Below are 16,713 nucleotides of genomic sequence, written 5' to 3' on the forward strand. Positions count from 1 at the left end.
TAAAGGGTGTTTCTTTCATGAGAAGGTTGAAGCTATTGGTAAAACCCTGAAGGAAGCTCATACTCTAACTGCTTGTACTCTATCCCTGTGGATAACTTTGGACAATTTCCACTATTGCTAATTACTTACTATTTACAAATAATACTGCTGCTAAATTACAATAAAATCCACCAACTGTACAATCTAATTTGGAACTAACCTTGTCAGTGAAAACTTTATGACAAATGCAGTAAAAGTAAAACCATCCAGCTCAGAAGTTTATGTTAGTCTTTAGAACAGTACACACCAAAGCTCAACTATCGCAGAGTTTAAATAATGCCATAAGTGATGTCGTGGTCACAAAGTGTTTTTAATAATGTAAAATCTTGCAAATTCATCTTTAGTAAAGCTGACACACACACTTAGACTGAAGCCTGGTCTACACTTACAAGTTAGGCTGACATAGCTATGGCACTCGGGAGGGTGTAAAACCTCTTCCATCATTGTAGGAAGCATCTACACTATGGTGCTACAGCAGCATAGCTGCAGCACCAAAGCTGTTCCACTGTAGTGCCTGTACTATAAACATGGTTTATGTAACTTATGAATAATGTGGGTCTTTATTTAAATGTTTAACCTTTCTTTTACTATTTTCATGATTTCACAGGCCATATTTTATCCATCCAACTTTTAAGAAATAGAAATATTGCATTTCGAGACTTTAAAAGAGCACTGTTCACTACTACATGAAGTGACTAAATTATCAAATCAGATGATACTTTAAGTACTGTACCTTTGTAAGAGCAGCAGTATGATCTTCTCCACAACAGATGTGAATAATTTTCTGAGATCTTAGGGACTTCAGCAGATTAGGAACATACCTGTCTGAAAGTTTTAATAAAAAGTTGGTCACATTATGTCAGTACATTTAACGTGTTTGGAAAAAGAAGTTGCATCAACGAGCTCTGTCTCCAGATTTAACTTTCAAAATTAGCGATCGTTTAGCCCAAATGTATTAATCTATAGGATTCAAAAATTACAAGAACACAAAATACAGAGGGCATTAAGTGAGAGGTAACATATAGAAAAATTGTATAAAAAAATTCATCTTGAATTTTGATAAGCAAAGGATTATACTCCTTAAAATTAAAGGCACTGGCTCATGAACATTATCCCACAAATCATGAAATACAATGCAGTACATTAGCCCTAAGGTGGACAATGCAGGAGAGACTATCTTATGTATATGTTTTAGATGATGAAAACTGTTTTGTCTTTGTTTTTTTAAAAAGTAAAGTGTACAGAGATAAATTACATTGAATTTGCACACTCCAGGAGTTAAAAAAAATGTTTATACACAGCAGATGAAATATTGTTACAGCAACAGACCATGTTAGAGTTCATGTTCATTTTAGAGACAGAAGTTATATCTGCAGGGAAATTAAACAGAATAAAACAGCATTGTCATCTAGTTGCACAAGTGAAAATTTGTAAACTTTAACATTTCTTTAGTACTGTTAATGTACACTGACAATTGTATAACTTAATTTAAAAATAATTTTCTGTACATTAAAAATGTATGCTTTATCAGTGCCTGATAAAAATGGGGTAATGTGGATTCTAAAGAGCATCTACAGAGACTATGAAATTTGAAAACAATGTGATTTTTCATTTTCCACCAGACTGATTAACTGTGAAAACATGGCCACTAAAAACCAGTTTAATTTTTTCTAATTTTCTCATTGAAAAAAAGGACAACCATATTTAAAACGATTACTTCAGAAATAAGTTTCAGTTGTATTGCATTTTTATTGAGGAATTTTAGATAATTATACATTTTCCCCATTCTCCACCTAACATGGAACCAATACACATCATAATTTCCATAACTAACTGCCTCATTAACCAGTTCCCAGCACAATCACATGAAATCAGAACAAAATGTCTGAGATGAAATTTGGTAATTCATAAATTCTGCATCTGTAGATTAATTTACACACTATAATTAGCACTAAGTTGTCTATACGCATATATATTCCACGATACATGCATAACTACAAGCCCTGAAACTTGGGGGGGGAACCTACTAGTCCAAAACTGTTTGGCAAATCCCATTAAGAGGAAAGGGACATTAATTTTTCCTCATCACATAGTTTGTTTTTGAATTACTACTAAACAGACCAAACAAAGGAAATATTTTATAATCAATACAGTCCCCAAAAAGAGTCATTGAAGGACAGAAGACAAAGCAAATATATAATGAAAAAGATACGTTAAATTTGTCTGTGTACACTATTATCTAATAGACTTTATGGGTTAAAATCAGCCTCAGAAAATGTGAACATTTACCAAAAGGTAGATTGTTCAAGTTCTAAGTAACTGAACAAGAATGATTCTTTTTCAGTTAACTTAAAAGAGCAAAGGAAAGGTTGAAAAGAAAAGAATGAGAGCTCAAAGTAGATGATTTTTCATTCATAAATTGAAAGTGAAAGGGACTCAGCAGAATTACAGGACAACTTTGTCAGTGAGAGCTTTTACCATGAAGCAATGAGACAATATCTTTTCTATTTTCTCTTTTGTATGTAACTATGACTTCAGCTCAATGAGCAGTATCTGACAGGACTGTCTGGATGATCCTGTCCAATTTCCAGGGACCCAGTTACACCTGACCTCATTCTGGAGTGGGCAAAAGAAAGACGGGTTACACACTTTAGTCCCACTTGATAAAAGCTAAGCACAAATGCAAATGTTGCAGTCAGGGCCTTACTTGCTAATTTACAATACATCCTTAGTCTGTCAAGAGGGAAGTTGTCCTAGGTTTTGAGTTACAAACTCAATCCCAGGGTGCTCAGGCAATGGTGAATGTAAAACCAGACACTGACTTGACAGGCTGTTTATATAACTCTGCTAGTCAATGATGCTGACAAGAATTCCAATTTGAAGATTATTCCAAGACACTGAGTACAAGGCAGAGACACAGTAAAGACTTCCAGTGTGAAATATTTTGAAGTAACAACTACTCACCATTTTCATCATTAAGACCAAGTTGACCAAATTTGTTGCGTCCCCATCCAAAAATGGCTCCGGAAAGAGTTAGTACAAAACTATGTGCTCCTCCTGCTGCAATTTGTGCAAAAGGGATTCCCAGTAAAGATTTAATCAGTTGAGGTGAAGTCTGCTTTTTAAATTCATAACCTATACCCAGTTGGCCATATTTATTCTGTCCCCAGGAATAAACTTCACTTCCTGTTAAAGAGAAAAAGATTTAAGATGAAGTAGGATCAACATACTTTAAACATAATTTAAAAGTGTGTTCAATCCCTTTAACAAAAAGAACAAATTCATGACCTTTCACAAATTAAACAGCTAGACTATTTTGTACAGGGAATTCAAATAATTTCAGTAGTTCAGAGATTTTTATTGATTTGCTCTTTCAAACTCAAAACTGATTATAATTTGAGACTGAAGTCAAACCCAGACGTCAGACCAATTTGAAAATAATATTTAAATCAATTCAAAAACTTCAAGGCTGCACTTAACTTTTTCACATCAGCAGCACCAGCTAATTATTACTCTTACCAATTAAGATGGAAATGGAACAGTACGTGCTTCCATCACTTATTAAAAATGCCACTGAAATTAACACAAATATTGATGTAATTAGTCTTGAATAAATTTAATAATTTTGCTACAGAAATGATTATTTACAGCATGAACAACCATTCTGTAACTTACTCTTTTATCCACAATAGGTGGCACCTACTGGATAGTTTAAGAAAAGAATTATCACATGAAGTTTTGAAGCCTTTTCAGTAAATGTTACAATGTTTCAAATTTTATCCAGTTACTCAGAGAGATCACTACTTCACACTTTTATTGGCTCTAGTTAGAAATACTTATCTATACACAATTGTAAAAATAGCAGCCTTGTCCACTACAGTAAGGAAGTTTTACAAAAATTACTCACTATTGCTAACATTTTTTCAACTCCTCCCATGTCAGCAACACTGCAAAGCCCTACAATGGATGGGCCATTGGCTTTTTAAGCATAGGCATTGATTAGACCTGCTCTGAGCAGACTTAGATGACACCGTTAAAGATACTAGAGGCCCATCTACACTATGACTCCCAATGTTGCTAACACCGGTGGACCTGAGTCAGCACTAGTAATGGTCATACATTTTTTTAAAATTTCCCTAATGTAGACAAAGTTAACACGGCAGTTGTGTTAAGCTCTTTTTTAAAATTAAGTATTCTGTAAGAATAATAGCCTTTTGTAGGTATACAACTTTTTATTTTTGCTGTGCCGGTCAGAAATTGACTCTCAAATAGCATATATCAAAAACCAAATGTACTTGTCCAAAATTATTAAATTCAATATACACCAAACAAAAAAAATTCAACAACTGTTATAAAGGTTTGGTTCATATAAGCTAACTATGTAGGATGTGAAGAACAATGATGGAGGCAAGTAAAGCATGGAAAAGATTTAACACATTGTGGTATATAAACTTCCTCCATACCATGGAAAGAAGCATATGTCTAAGGATACTACCAATCGCGCAACAAGAACTGCCCTTACATAAATTTGCAGATACACACTAACCCAACATAAGGTGTGCTCCAGACCAGCAAGGGGTTGTCACTGGCTGCCCTGTAACCCTGACTGCTCCTGTAGCTCCCTAGCTTGTATGCTGGCTAGAAGCGCAGAGAGAGAAAGAAAGAAAGAGAGAGAGAGAGTGTGTGTGTGTGTGCGCGCACGCACGCGAGAAGCGGCTCTGGCTCAGCAATCCTGATTCCAACAGCCTGCGTGTTATACCACTGCCACACTCGGGCCTCCACCAGCCTTGTTTACACCTGGCAAGATGACCCCAACATCCCTCATCCGGAATTTTTCCGGAACCATGTTCTCTGCAGTGTCCAGCCCTCTCCTGGACCCTTCAGAGAGAGATTAAGGTTCATTTTAAAGATACAATACGCGGCAGCTTGCCACATTGACTGGAGTTAACATTCACCTTAAATCAAACATAGCACTGGGTTGGTTTAGATTAAAAGTAAAACAAGACTACTGACAAAAGGAGATAGGATTTGAAGTGAGTTCTAGAATAGCTGATAGAGTTAGAAATGGTTACAAGCAAATAAAGTGAAAAACGCTTTCTAGAGACTAAGACTTAACAAAACTATAGTATTGTTTCAAGGTAAGATTCTCATCACACTACCTTCCAGCAAGATAGCTGACCAACCCCTCCAGTCAGGATCTCCCATAAAGGCCAAAGTGCTCAGTTCGTTTGTCTTCTAAAAGATAACTTGGGGTTCTTCTCCCCCCCCACTTTTTTTATAGTCCAGTAAACCTTTGAAATGGATTCTTTTGAACATTACCCCCAAAGCAAAATCATTCAAGCTGTAAAGAAGGCAACCTGGAGTCTGGTGGTGAAGGAAGTTCCCTGCTCGTTTCTTCCCCCACCACTCCCAGCGTTTACTAAAATGCAAACTGAGCTGTTTCCTGCAACCTTCTCCCCCTGCTGTGATGCTGAGTGATTATCTCCTCCCCTGGTTGGCTTGATGGTCCTGTTTTACCTTCTATGTAATTTGTATTCCCATTGTCTCTTGATGTACCTTGGAAATATCTTCCAGGTGGCAGAACCACTTTGTCTGGGGTGGGGTAACTTTAGCCCTGCCTAGCAGACACACTTTGATAACATAATTTCCTATATGTTTGTAATTTTGAATGTTTTCTCCATACATACACCATGCAACAATATTAATGATCAGTATGTTATTAACTTTCTATTGATATCTTACATGACACCTTCCGATATAGGTTATGACATTAGTGAGTTGTGGTACACTGAATTGGTCATGCCAGTTGACACTTATTACCAGAATCAGTCAGCCCTTTGCCCTCTTGCACTGGGATGCTGTTTGGGTCACAACGTGTGGGAGTATGCTTCCCAGTGTGGGCAGACAGACATGCATACCTCTACCTGAACTAATGCACTAAAAATAGTAGTCTGGCTGCAGCAAGACAGGCAGCAGCTCAGTTTGGCCACTCGAATGACACCCACCCAACCCCTTGGGTATATACTTGGGTGGCTGGCCTAAGCTGCTGCCTGTGTTGCTTTGGACACACTGTTGTTTTTAGTGCCCTAGCTCGAGCAGAGCTAGCACACGTCTGCCTACTTGTGCTGATGAGCACATTCCCAGCTGCTGTGTAGACATACCCTAAATCAGCTGTAAACTGATGTAAGTGGGACCACACAGGCATTTGCACCAGTTTTTAAACAAATTTAGCCAAACCAGTTCAATGTCTGTGTTTACGCCAGGCCTAGCCCGATATTTCCCATCTTCTCAGACACTAGGTCCATTTGCCTAATTTCACCCCATCCCTACTCTGGCCTATGCAAACCTGCAGCACCTAAAGTGAACTCCAGAAAGACTCCTTCCATTGAACACAGTGCAGTCTAGCCAGCTCAGGCCACTACTGTCTCCTGTCCCAGGAAATGCCCAGTGAATTTAGAGCAATTAGCCAAAATCCCCTGCTGCTGAGGCACACATAAAAGTGTGGAGGAGGTTCAGGGCTTGAAATGTTCCATTGAAGACCATGACTGACAGGCCTGTTTGGGAATCATACAGGAATATCACTTTGGGATGCACTGTGGCCTAGACCCAAGCCTAACCCTATAATGCATCCTTCCCCAAGACATCTCTAACCAATGTCATTTGGTGCTGCTTCCATGTTGCCTGCCTTGAAGGGGGAATTGTTTGCATCCAGAACTCTACTTCTAGTACAAGACTCCCCCTCCTTCTCATACCTAGAGGGCCACATTAGGCACTATGCAATGTATTACCAATCTGCACTGAATTTAACTCCCTAAAGGTTATGGAGTTCAACTTCCAACATTAATCTGATCAGAGACTACAACTGAATGTGCTGTCTCTGACAAAGTGACAGCCAATGTTTGGTCTTAATATTTTGGCTGTTCCAATACTCGAGTGAAAATATTAAGAAATTAGATGCTTTCCTGCTCAACAGTACTTATGTGTAATCCCCTGTAATTATCTTACATGTAACTAGAACTGCAGATAACTTGCTGTATCTATTTGTTAAACTTAGTGTTCAAAGCCTAGACGAAGCAATTGTGTTCAACCAAGCAGCTGGTACTGTAAGATATTCTTTTACACTTTGTCCTGTCAGAAAAAAATATGTCCATTTATAAGTAGTAGCCAGAAATCAGTACCCTTGCCTCCTGAATCAGCCATTCAGTGGAGCAGTACATTTAACACTGTTATATTTCACAATAACTAGCTAGAAAACTAAAGGAATTTTTCCACTAGTGAAAGTGGAACTACATATTTGAAACCAGGTACTACATTTTCATGGTCAAGACTGAATTACAATACTTGAATGGATATGTGGCTAAAATAATAAATCTTATAATGTTTGAAAGCACATTTATCCTAAAGCGCATAAAATATATGTTGACTTGAATTAACTAACTATCTTCGTGGGCAGAAGTAAGTTCAAAGACAAGCAAATATGCAAGGGTGGATAAAGAATTTGAACATCCTCTCTACAACTCTGCAGTTCTAAACCACTATTTTGCAGAAGACAACTCAATATGCTTTTAAAAAAAAAAACTATCACTTACGTGATCCCTATTCTGGAAGGTAATAGACTTGAAAAGGAAATAATTGTGCTCCATAATGCCACAAAGAAATCATATGTACCTTGGCAAGAATAACTGAATTTTGGTCAGACATGAAACAAGGCTATGCTGGTCTAACTCTAAGTTAATGGTCTGCCCCAGGAAGAGGTATAGATAATGAACACTGACTTTGTGCTTTTCATAATAAGAAGTTTTTTGGGGGGGACAAGTGTAGCATTAAAAGAAAAAAAAAAAAAATCTAGAAATGCATCTACCAAAAAATAAACAAACAAAAAAACCTGCTGTAACTAGCGACATTCTGTAACACTGACTAGATAGGCACTAGAAGGTGAAATTTTCATTCTCTGTGAGTTCCACAAATGTCTGCTTAAATCCATTCGTCAGAGATCCTGTGAAAGTTAAAAATTGGGAGTCCTAATTTTCAGAAGTGAACAAGTGCATACACATTTGCATATTTAATTTTCACAAGCAAAAACAGGTGCAAAAAAAGTCTACTTTTTAAATATTAGGCTGAGTTTCAGTGGATACTGTATATTGTATGAATTAGGGCTGTCAATTAATTGCAGTTCACTCACGATTAACTCAAAAAAATTAATCATGATTAATCGCACTTATAACAATAGAATACTAATTGAACTTTATTAAATATTTTTGGATGTTTTCCTACATTTTCAATATTGATTTCAATTATAACACAGAATACAAAGTGCACAGTCCTCACTTTATAATATTTTTTATTACAAATATATGTACTGTAATAATGATAAACAAAAAGAAGTAGTATTTTTTCAATTCACCTCATACAAGTACTGAAGTACAATCTCTTTATTGTGAAAGTGCAACTTACAAATGCAGATTTTTTTTTTTACATAACTGCACTCAAAAACAAAACAGTGTAAAACTTTAGAGCTTACAAGTCCACTCAGTCCTACTTCTTATTCTGCCAGTCGCTAAGACAAACAAGTCTGTTTACATTGATAAGAGATACTGCTGCCTGCTTCTTATTTACATCACCTGAAAGTGAGAACAGGCGTTCGCATGGCACTTTTGTAGCTGGCGTTGCAAGATATGCCAGATATGCTAAACATTTGTATGCCCCTTCATGCTTCGGCCACCATTCCAGAGGACATCCTTCCATGCCAATGATGCTTGTTAAAAAAAAAAAAAAAAAAAAAAAGTGTCAATTAAATTTGTGACTGTATCGGATGATGACGCAGCACATGTTCATTTTACGAACACTTCCACAGCAGATTTGACAAAACGCAAAGAACGTACTGATGTGAGATTTCTAAAAATAGCTACAGCATTCAACCCAAGGTTTAAGAATCTGAAGTGCCGTCCAAAATCTGAGAGGGACGAGGTGTGGAGCATGCTTTTAGAAGTCTTAAAAGAGCAACACTCTGATGCAGAAACTACAGAACACAAACCACCAAAAAAGAAAAATCAACCTTCTGCTGGTGGCATCTGACTCAGATGATGAAAATGAACATGCGTCAGTCCGCACTGCTTTGGATTGTTATTGAACAGAACCCATCATCAGCATGGAAGAATGTCCTCTGGAATGGTGGTTGAAGCATGAAGGGACATCTGAATCTTTCGCGTATCTGGCACGTAAATACCTTGCAACGCCGGCTACAGAAGTGCCATGCGAACACCTGTTCTCACTTTCAGGTGACACTGTAACCAAGAAGCAGGCAGTATTATCTCCTGCAAATTGTAACCAACCTTGTTTATCTTCATCTGTAAGTTCAACTTTCATGATAAAGAGATTGCACTACAGTACTTGTATGAGATCAATTAAAAAATAATTTGTGTGTTTTACAGTGCAAATATCTGTAATAAAAATATAAAGTAAGCACTGTACACTTTGTATTCTGTGTAGTAATTGAAATTAATATATTTGAAAATGTAGTAAACATCCAAAAATATTTAAAATAAATGGTATTCTATTGTTTAACAGTGCGATTAATGGCACGATTAATTATTTTAATCGCTTAACAGCCCTAGTATGAACCAATCAGCTAATGACCAGGCACTTTACAATCATCACTGACAAAGCTGGCAAGACTCAGTTCAGGACAACTGAAAAAAAGACGAGAACATGAATGGCCTACTGAAATCAATGGGACTACTCATACACATGACATTATGCAGATCCATAAAAGTCTGCAGGATTAGGGCCATAATTAACATTGTAAAATGCTCTCATTCATCAAGATCAAGTAACAAATTGGATTTTCACATTTTGATTTCCATAATACTCTCAAGGAACATCAGTAAAACAATTATGTATTTTGGAGACTTGTCATACATTTCATTATTTTCTTTTAAACCTATTTCAATTAAAGAGTAGCAGAGAACAATAATCGTAGGGCTATCAGGATACAACTATGTTTTTATAATAAATATCAAGTAAAAAATTCAGAATTTTATTTAAAAAAAAAAGTTTTACATAGCTAAGGCAATAGACAGTGGAACTTGGCAAAGTGTCAAAGGCACCTTGGAGATATATTTTAAAATGTGGTTCCTTCTTAAAAAAATTCTGTAAAAAACCTTTTGAATTACGTAATAGTAATACTGCAGAACAACTTTACTTACCTTTTGAGAGTGCAAGTGAGTGATAGTAGCCACAGGCAACTTGCATTATTTGGATATCTGATAAGCTTTTGATATTTCTATGGGATTAAAATGGAGAAGGAATTAAACCACCAGATCTTGGCATTACGAAAAAGTACAACATCTGAAGGAGGAATAATACAGAAATGCAAGTTAAACCTTTCCACAAAAGTAGAGCTAAACCTACTTTAAATATTATAAAACATCTTTTAATTTAATTTGTAAATTACAAAATATTAATCCAAAACTCTGGATAGCTGGAACCCAAAGAAGTTTGTTACTGAGTTTTATTAATAAATCAGCAATTCCTCTACAGAATTAGGACTTTTGTTTGGTGTTTTCTTGTTTCAGAGTCATTAGGATGTCATCCACCTGAAGATCTAACATTAAACGGGAGATGCAAAAGGAGACTAGCCTCCTAGATCTAACAAAAGCTTTAAAATGTGTTATTCTTCACCATGTTAATGCAACTTTTTGGCCAAATAATTCCAATGGGTTTACAAGGATCAGATTGTTTTTTCTTTATGCCACATACATTTGAACGTGAGGGTTAAATTCTCACTCCATTGCAGTCAATGGGAGTTTTGAAACTGCACTCAGTGGGGCCAAAATTTCATGCTAGGAATATAACACGTTTACGTGAGCTGTTTGACCTGACAAGCTTACTCAAAAGCTTGTAAGTGTATATAAAGATGCATGAAATCAGTCATTGCATTTTGTTTTAAACTAATGCTGTGACTGTGACGTTGGCAGACCAGGTGCCAGCCGATGCCACGACCTCTAGGCCTCAACTGAGCACTGACCAACATATAGCTGGAAACCAGTCTGGCTCACCTGTGTGTTAGTATTGTTACCATATATGTTAAGTTGATAAGAATGTGTTCAGACTTGATGAAATGTTTGTACGACACTGCATGTAGTAATCTCAGTTAGAACATCTGCACCTCCTGTTGTAAGTTTATAGTAAGTGTTTGCACTGTAATCCTCTGTAATTATATGAGCCCTGCTCTACACTACAAACTTATGTCATCATAACTACGTTGCTCAGGGGTGTGGAAAATCCATACTCCTGATCAACATAGCTATACCAACCTAATCCCCAGTGCAGACAGAGCTATGTTGACAGGAGGACTTCTCCAGTTGACATAGCTACTACCGGAGGTGGAATATCTACTCCAACAGGAGACACTCTCCCATTGGCATAGGCAGCATCTTCACTAAGCGCTATATTGGCCCCTGGAGTGCTGTACGTGTAAACAAGCCCTCAGTCACCAAACACAAAAGGAGCCTTATTTAACGTAAAATGCTGGCTTCCTACAGAAAGTGTTACGTCCTACCCACCAAGGAGGCCCACTGAAACCAAACAAGCCACTGTGAAACGTTAAAGAACAATTACTTGTTTAATTGCATTCCTCCCCTCACCCATAAAGAGGGCCATGTTCGTGAACTCATCCCATCAGCTTGAACTCTGGGGCAAAAGGAATAAAAATACCCCACAAGAAGAACTGTATCTCAACTGTATCTCTCTGCTGCTTGGACTTTGAGCGGGCAAGATTTCTAAGCACACATCAGAGATCCCCAGCTGCTTAGGCTGGGTTGGCCCTAAAGGACATATAGAGATTGCATATACAGCAGCTTCTGTCACCTTTTGAAACCTAAGGCTAACTCATTAGTATGTGTATGTTTATCTGCTTTAACCATGTAAATAACTAAATTTGTTTTTCTTAGTTAATAAATTTTCATTTATAATATGACTGGCTACCAGCGTTGTCTTTGTTGTAAGTTCTGAAGTGGAATTAACGTGGGATTCAGCATAACCTTAATATTGTGGTGATTTTTGATGTACGGCACCATCTATCACAAAGGCAAGCTTGCACAGGTGGCCAGATAGAGCAGGAGTACCCAAGGGGACTGTCTGTGACTCCATGTTAGGCTGTTAAAGTGCCTGAGGAGTTTACTCTCGATACTTGGCTGGTGAAATCTAAGTACAGAATTTACAGCCAGCTTGGGGTTTGTGCCCTGCTTCTTAACAGTCTGTCCTGAAGTTGGTACTCATACTCTTGAGCCACGCTAGACAGCTTAACAGTGATGATTAAGAATCCAATCCAGCAAATACATACACATGTTTAGCTTTACCACCATGATTTCAGAGTAACAGCCATGTTAGTCTGTATTCGCAAAAAGAAAAGGAGTACTTGTGGCACCTTAGAGACTAACCAATTTATTTGAGCATAAGCTTTCGTGAGCTTCAGCTCACTTCATTGGATGCATACTGTGGAAACTGCAGAAGACATTATATACACAGAGACCATGAAACAATACCTCCTCCCATCCCACTCTCCTGCTGGTAATAGCTTATCTAAAGTGATCACTCTCCTTACAATGTGTATGATAATCAAGTTGGGTCATTTCCAGCACAAATCCAGGTTCTCTCACCCCCCCCCCGCCAAAAAAAAAAAAAAAAAAAAAACCACACACACAAACTCACTCTCCTGCTGGTAATAGCTCATCCAAAGTGACCACTCTCCCTACAATGTGCATGATAATCAAGAAGAAAAGGAGTATTTGTGGCACCTTAGAGACTAACCAATTTATTTGAGCATAAGCTTTTGTGAGCTACAGCTCACTTCATCGGATGCTCACGAAAGCTTATGCTCAAATAAATTGGTTAGTCTCTAAGGTGCCACAAGTACTCCTTTTCTTTTTGCGAATACAGACTAACACGGCTGTTACTCTGAAACATGATAATCAAGGTGGGCCATTTCCAGCACAAATCCAGGTTTTCTCACCCCCCTACACCCATACACACTCCAGCAGGAGAGTGAGTTCGTGTGTGTATGGGGGGGGTGGGGTGAGAAAACCTAGATTTGTGCTGGAAATGGCCCACCTTGATTATCATGCACATTGTAGGGAGAGTGGTCACTTTGGATGAGCTATTACCAGCAGGAGAGTGAGTTTGTGTGTGTGTATGGGGGTGGGGGAGTGAGAAAACCTGGATTTGTGCTGGAAATAGCCCACCTTGATTATCATGCACGTTGTAGGGAGAAAGAAAAGGAGTACTTGTGGCACCTTAGAGACTAACCAATTTATTTGAGCATAAGCTTTCGTGAGCTACAGTTGAAGTGAGCTGTAGCTCACGAAAGCTTACGCTCAAATAAATTGGTTAGTCTCTAAGGTGCCACAAATACTCCTTTTCTTTTTGCGAATACAGACTAACACGGCTGTTACTCTGAAACCTGTCATTGTAGGGAGAGTGGTCACTTTGGATAAGCTATTACCAGCAGGAGAATGAGTTTGGGGTGTGTGTGTGTGTTGTTTTTTTTTTTTTTTTTTTGGGGGGGGGGGGGTGAGAAAACCTGGATTTGTGCTGGAAATGGCCCACCTTGATTTTCATACACATTGTAAGGAGAGTGGTCACTTTGGATGGGCTATTACCAGCAGGAGAGTGAGTTTGGGGGGAGGGGGGCGGAGGGTGAGAAAACCTGGATTTGTGCTGGAAATGGCCCAACTTGATCATCATACACATTGTAAGGAGAGTGATCACTTCAGATAAGCTGTTACCAGCAGGAGAGTGGGATGGGAGGAGGTATTGTTTCATGGTCTCTGTGTATATAATGTCTTCTGCAGTTTCCACAGTATGCATCCAATGAAGTGAGCTATAGCTCACGAAAGCTTATGCTCAAAGAAATTGGTTAGTCTAAGGTGCCACAAGTACTCCTTTTCTTTTCACCATGATTTCAACGTTCCATTGATTTAAATAAAACTACTCATGTTAGTAAAGTTGAAGCATGTGCTGGAATGGAACATAAGGTGGTATACCAAAAATATTGTTCAAGTTAATAAGGACTATTAAACATCTACCAAGTGTGCCTATTAGCAAGAACCCACTGAGTGACTGGGCAGAAGGTAATAAAAATTGTTATCAGGTTCCACAGCTGTAAAGTAACCTTCTATACTTCACAGAATTACTTGAAAAATATTTTAATTATGGAATGGTTTGAGCAGTTTCACTTACACATGTCTTTCAATGTAACAAGTTTACCTTAAAAAAAAAAAATACACAAATTTTACTTTGATCACTTTTTTATTTACCTGGGTATTCGGATACATTCCTCTGTTCCAGGCAAGCCTAGCTGTCCATCATTAGCAAGACCCCAAGCATACACTTGGCCCTTGTCATTTAATGCTAGTGTGTGGGCTTCTCCACATGAAACAGACACAATATTTTGGGCATCCAGGGCACCAACATGTTCTAAAAAAGTGAGAGAGGAAAGAAATCATGTTCTAATATATTACAGTTAAACAAAAAATTTCCATTCCTGCCATTGTATACTAAGATATTAAATGAAATATCATGGAAAATTAGACTAAAACCATGCCAAAATACCTTTAGAAATGACATAATCCCAACAAGAGCAAGTTAAATCTCAACCCATTATTATCCCATATAAGCAGTGACCAGGATTAAAATATTGTTATAATACGAGGGCACTCTATCAACTGTAATACACAGAAAATGCAGGATAACAGTAATGGTTCTCTTCTAATCTCATTCATGAAAAATGACTACACAGACTCAATTAACATTAAGGTGATTATTACTGAATGATTAAATGCATAACCATTCTAGAAGAGGAAAACATTCCACTACGCACCAATTATCATCATCATCAAGAAGTCCTTTAATAGCAAGGCACAATAAGGCAGGTTACAGACTAAGGCCACCATCCCGCAATGGACTCCACACAGGTGGTCTTCTGCATGCATGCATGCACAGAAGACTCAGGGCCTAAAAGCTAAATTTGATGCACAGATACACACAGCAGACCTCTGAAAGACATGTAGTGAATTAAGGACATAAGACTCCATTGTTAACCTCTTGTTTGTCAGTACTCTGTGTGTGCATATCTTCAGATATGTTTGCCTGTACTCAATGTGTGCACTTGTGCTGGTCAAATAAGCTACATCCCCATGCACTCAGTAGCAAAACTTGAGAAACTGGGCAGTTGAGGAAAATTATAAACATATATTTTTATCTGAAGATGTGGTTTTCATAAACTGGGAATTAGTTATAGACTGAGAAAGAATGTACTGGGACATAAGCTAATGCAACAGCTGAATAGGAGACTGCTGAATGGTTTCAGGGCCAAACTCTGGGAGGTGATGGATGGGAGAGAGAAACTATTAGAATCAAAGCTATGTTTTCAAAGGTCATTTACTATACATTAAATTATTTTAAATTTTATTTTGAAATTTCAATTATAATAGTTGATTGGGTTCAAGCATTAATAACCCAAAAGCTGCAGCATTGTACTACTGGCACGAGAACCATAAAGTAAAATTGAGTTGTCCTTTAATTTTCCAAGCAAAATGAAGTGCAAAAAAAGTAAAACAGCACAAACAAGTAAGACTAAATGATATTTTTAGAAACTGTTCATGCTTTAACAATTTATGGTAGTATTAGTAGTAGTACAGGTAAGGCATATGTTTTACGATAGATCTCTCAACATCCCTTAAAAGGAGAAGACGCAAGGAAAACCGTAATAGTCAGAAAAGGAATCCAAGGTAGTCAAAACTGCTTTTGATAGCATTTGTGGAATTAAAAAAAACTATTTTCCTCCCTCTTTAACTTCTTGTGTTCAGAAACCTCCAGAAATTTTTATTTCAACTTCAACAATGTTATGGGGGAATATCAGAGTCCTGTCATTAACACCAAAATTTTCATCAGTCTTCATGAATCATGTGCCCATTTTCAGACAGTTTATGCTCAATTTTCTGAAGTGTTGACTTAAATAAAAGCTATGAATCCTCAGCACCTCTGAAAAATCAGGTGCAAGATGTCAAAATAGGCACCCCAATATTGAAGCACACAAAATTATTGAACATCTGAAGTGTAGTTTTCTAACATGTTATGTTTTTCTTAAAGCCCCAGATCCTGTAATCCTTTGACTCTCAACTTTCATTTTTTACAACATACTTTCTATGCCCCATGGCTATTGGGAAAAGTCTGAGAACATGACTTGAGTATAAAGATTCAGAAACCAGAAGGCTAATAAAAAAAACCCCAACAACTTTGGCTTAAAAATTGATCTTTAAGCCAAACATAATTTCTGAACATGAGGTTGGCAACTGAGTGACTGCAGCAGTTACAGAATTCTTATAGATAAGTTAACAGTTGGCAAGCATACAGAAGTACACATATGCCCTTTAGTGAAAGCAAACAGGAAATCCACTCTTTTGCCCTCCCCTCACACACATGGCATTCTACAGAACATAAAAATAACTTGAACGGTAAGTGTAGCTCTACTCTAAGCATTCCCTGTACCGCCAAATAAGAGGCAGACCAATATGTCACGTATCTGGTCATTTTATAAATAAGTCAAATGGGGGGAAGAAGATAAAAGAAAATAGGAGCTCAGGAAGAAAAATGTTGCCACACAGAAATAGCTTG

General features: G+C 37.6%; 1 protein-coding gene across 14 annotated transcripts in view; it reads right to left on the reverse strand.

Moving 5' to 3' along the window:
• Positions 1-16,713, reverse strand: part of HERC4 (HECT and RLD domain containing E3 ubiquitin protein ligase 4) — an 81,131-nt gene that overhangs the window by 53,683 nt on the left and 10,735 nt on the right. For all 14 annotated transcript variants that reach the window (XM_037905884.2, XM_037905881.2, XM_043551232.1 and 11 more), the window contains 4 exons: positions 14,355-14,514; positions 10,245-10,321; positions 3,004-3,225; positions 773-864 (listed from right to left, as the gene is read on the reverse strand). In XM_037905884.2, coding sequence (XP_037761812.1) covers positions 773-864; positions 3,004-3,225; positions 10,245-10,321; positions 14,355-14,514 — 551 coding nt within the window. The remainder of the gene's footprint in view (positions 1-772; positions 865-3,003; positions 3,226-10,244; positions 10,322-14,354; positions 14,515-16,713) is intronic.

The sequence above is a fragment of the Chelonia mydas genome, chromosome 7, assembly GCF_015237465.2.
Source record: "Chelonia mydas isolate rCheMyd1 chromosome 7, rCheMyd1.pri.v2, whole genome shotgun sequence".
Classification (NCBI taxonomy): domain Eukaryota; kingdom Metazoa; phylum Chordata; order Testudines; family Cheloniidae; genus Chelonia; species Chelonia mydas.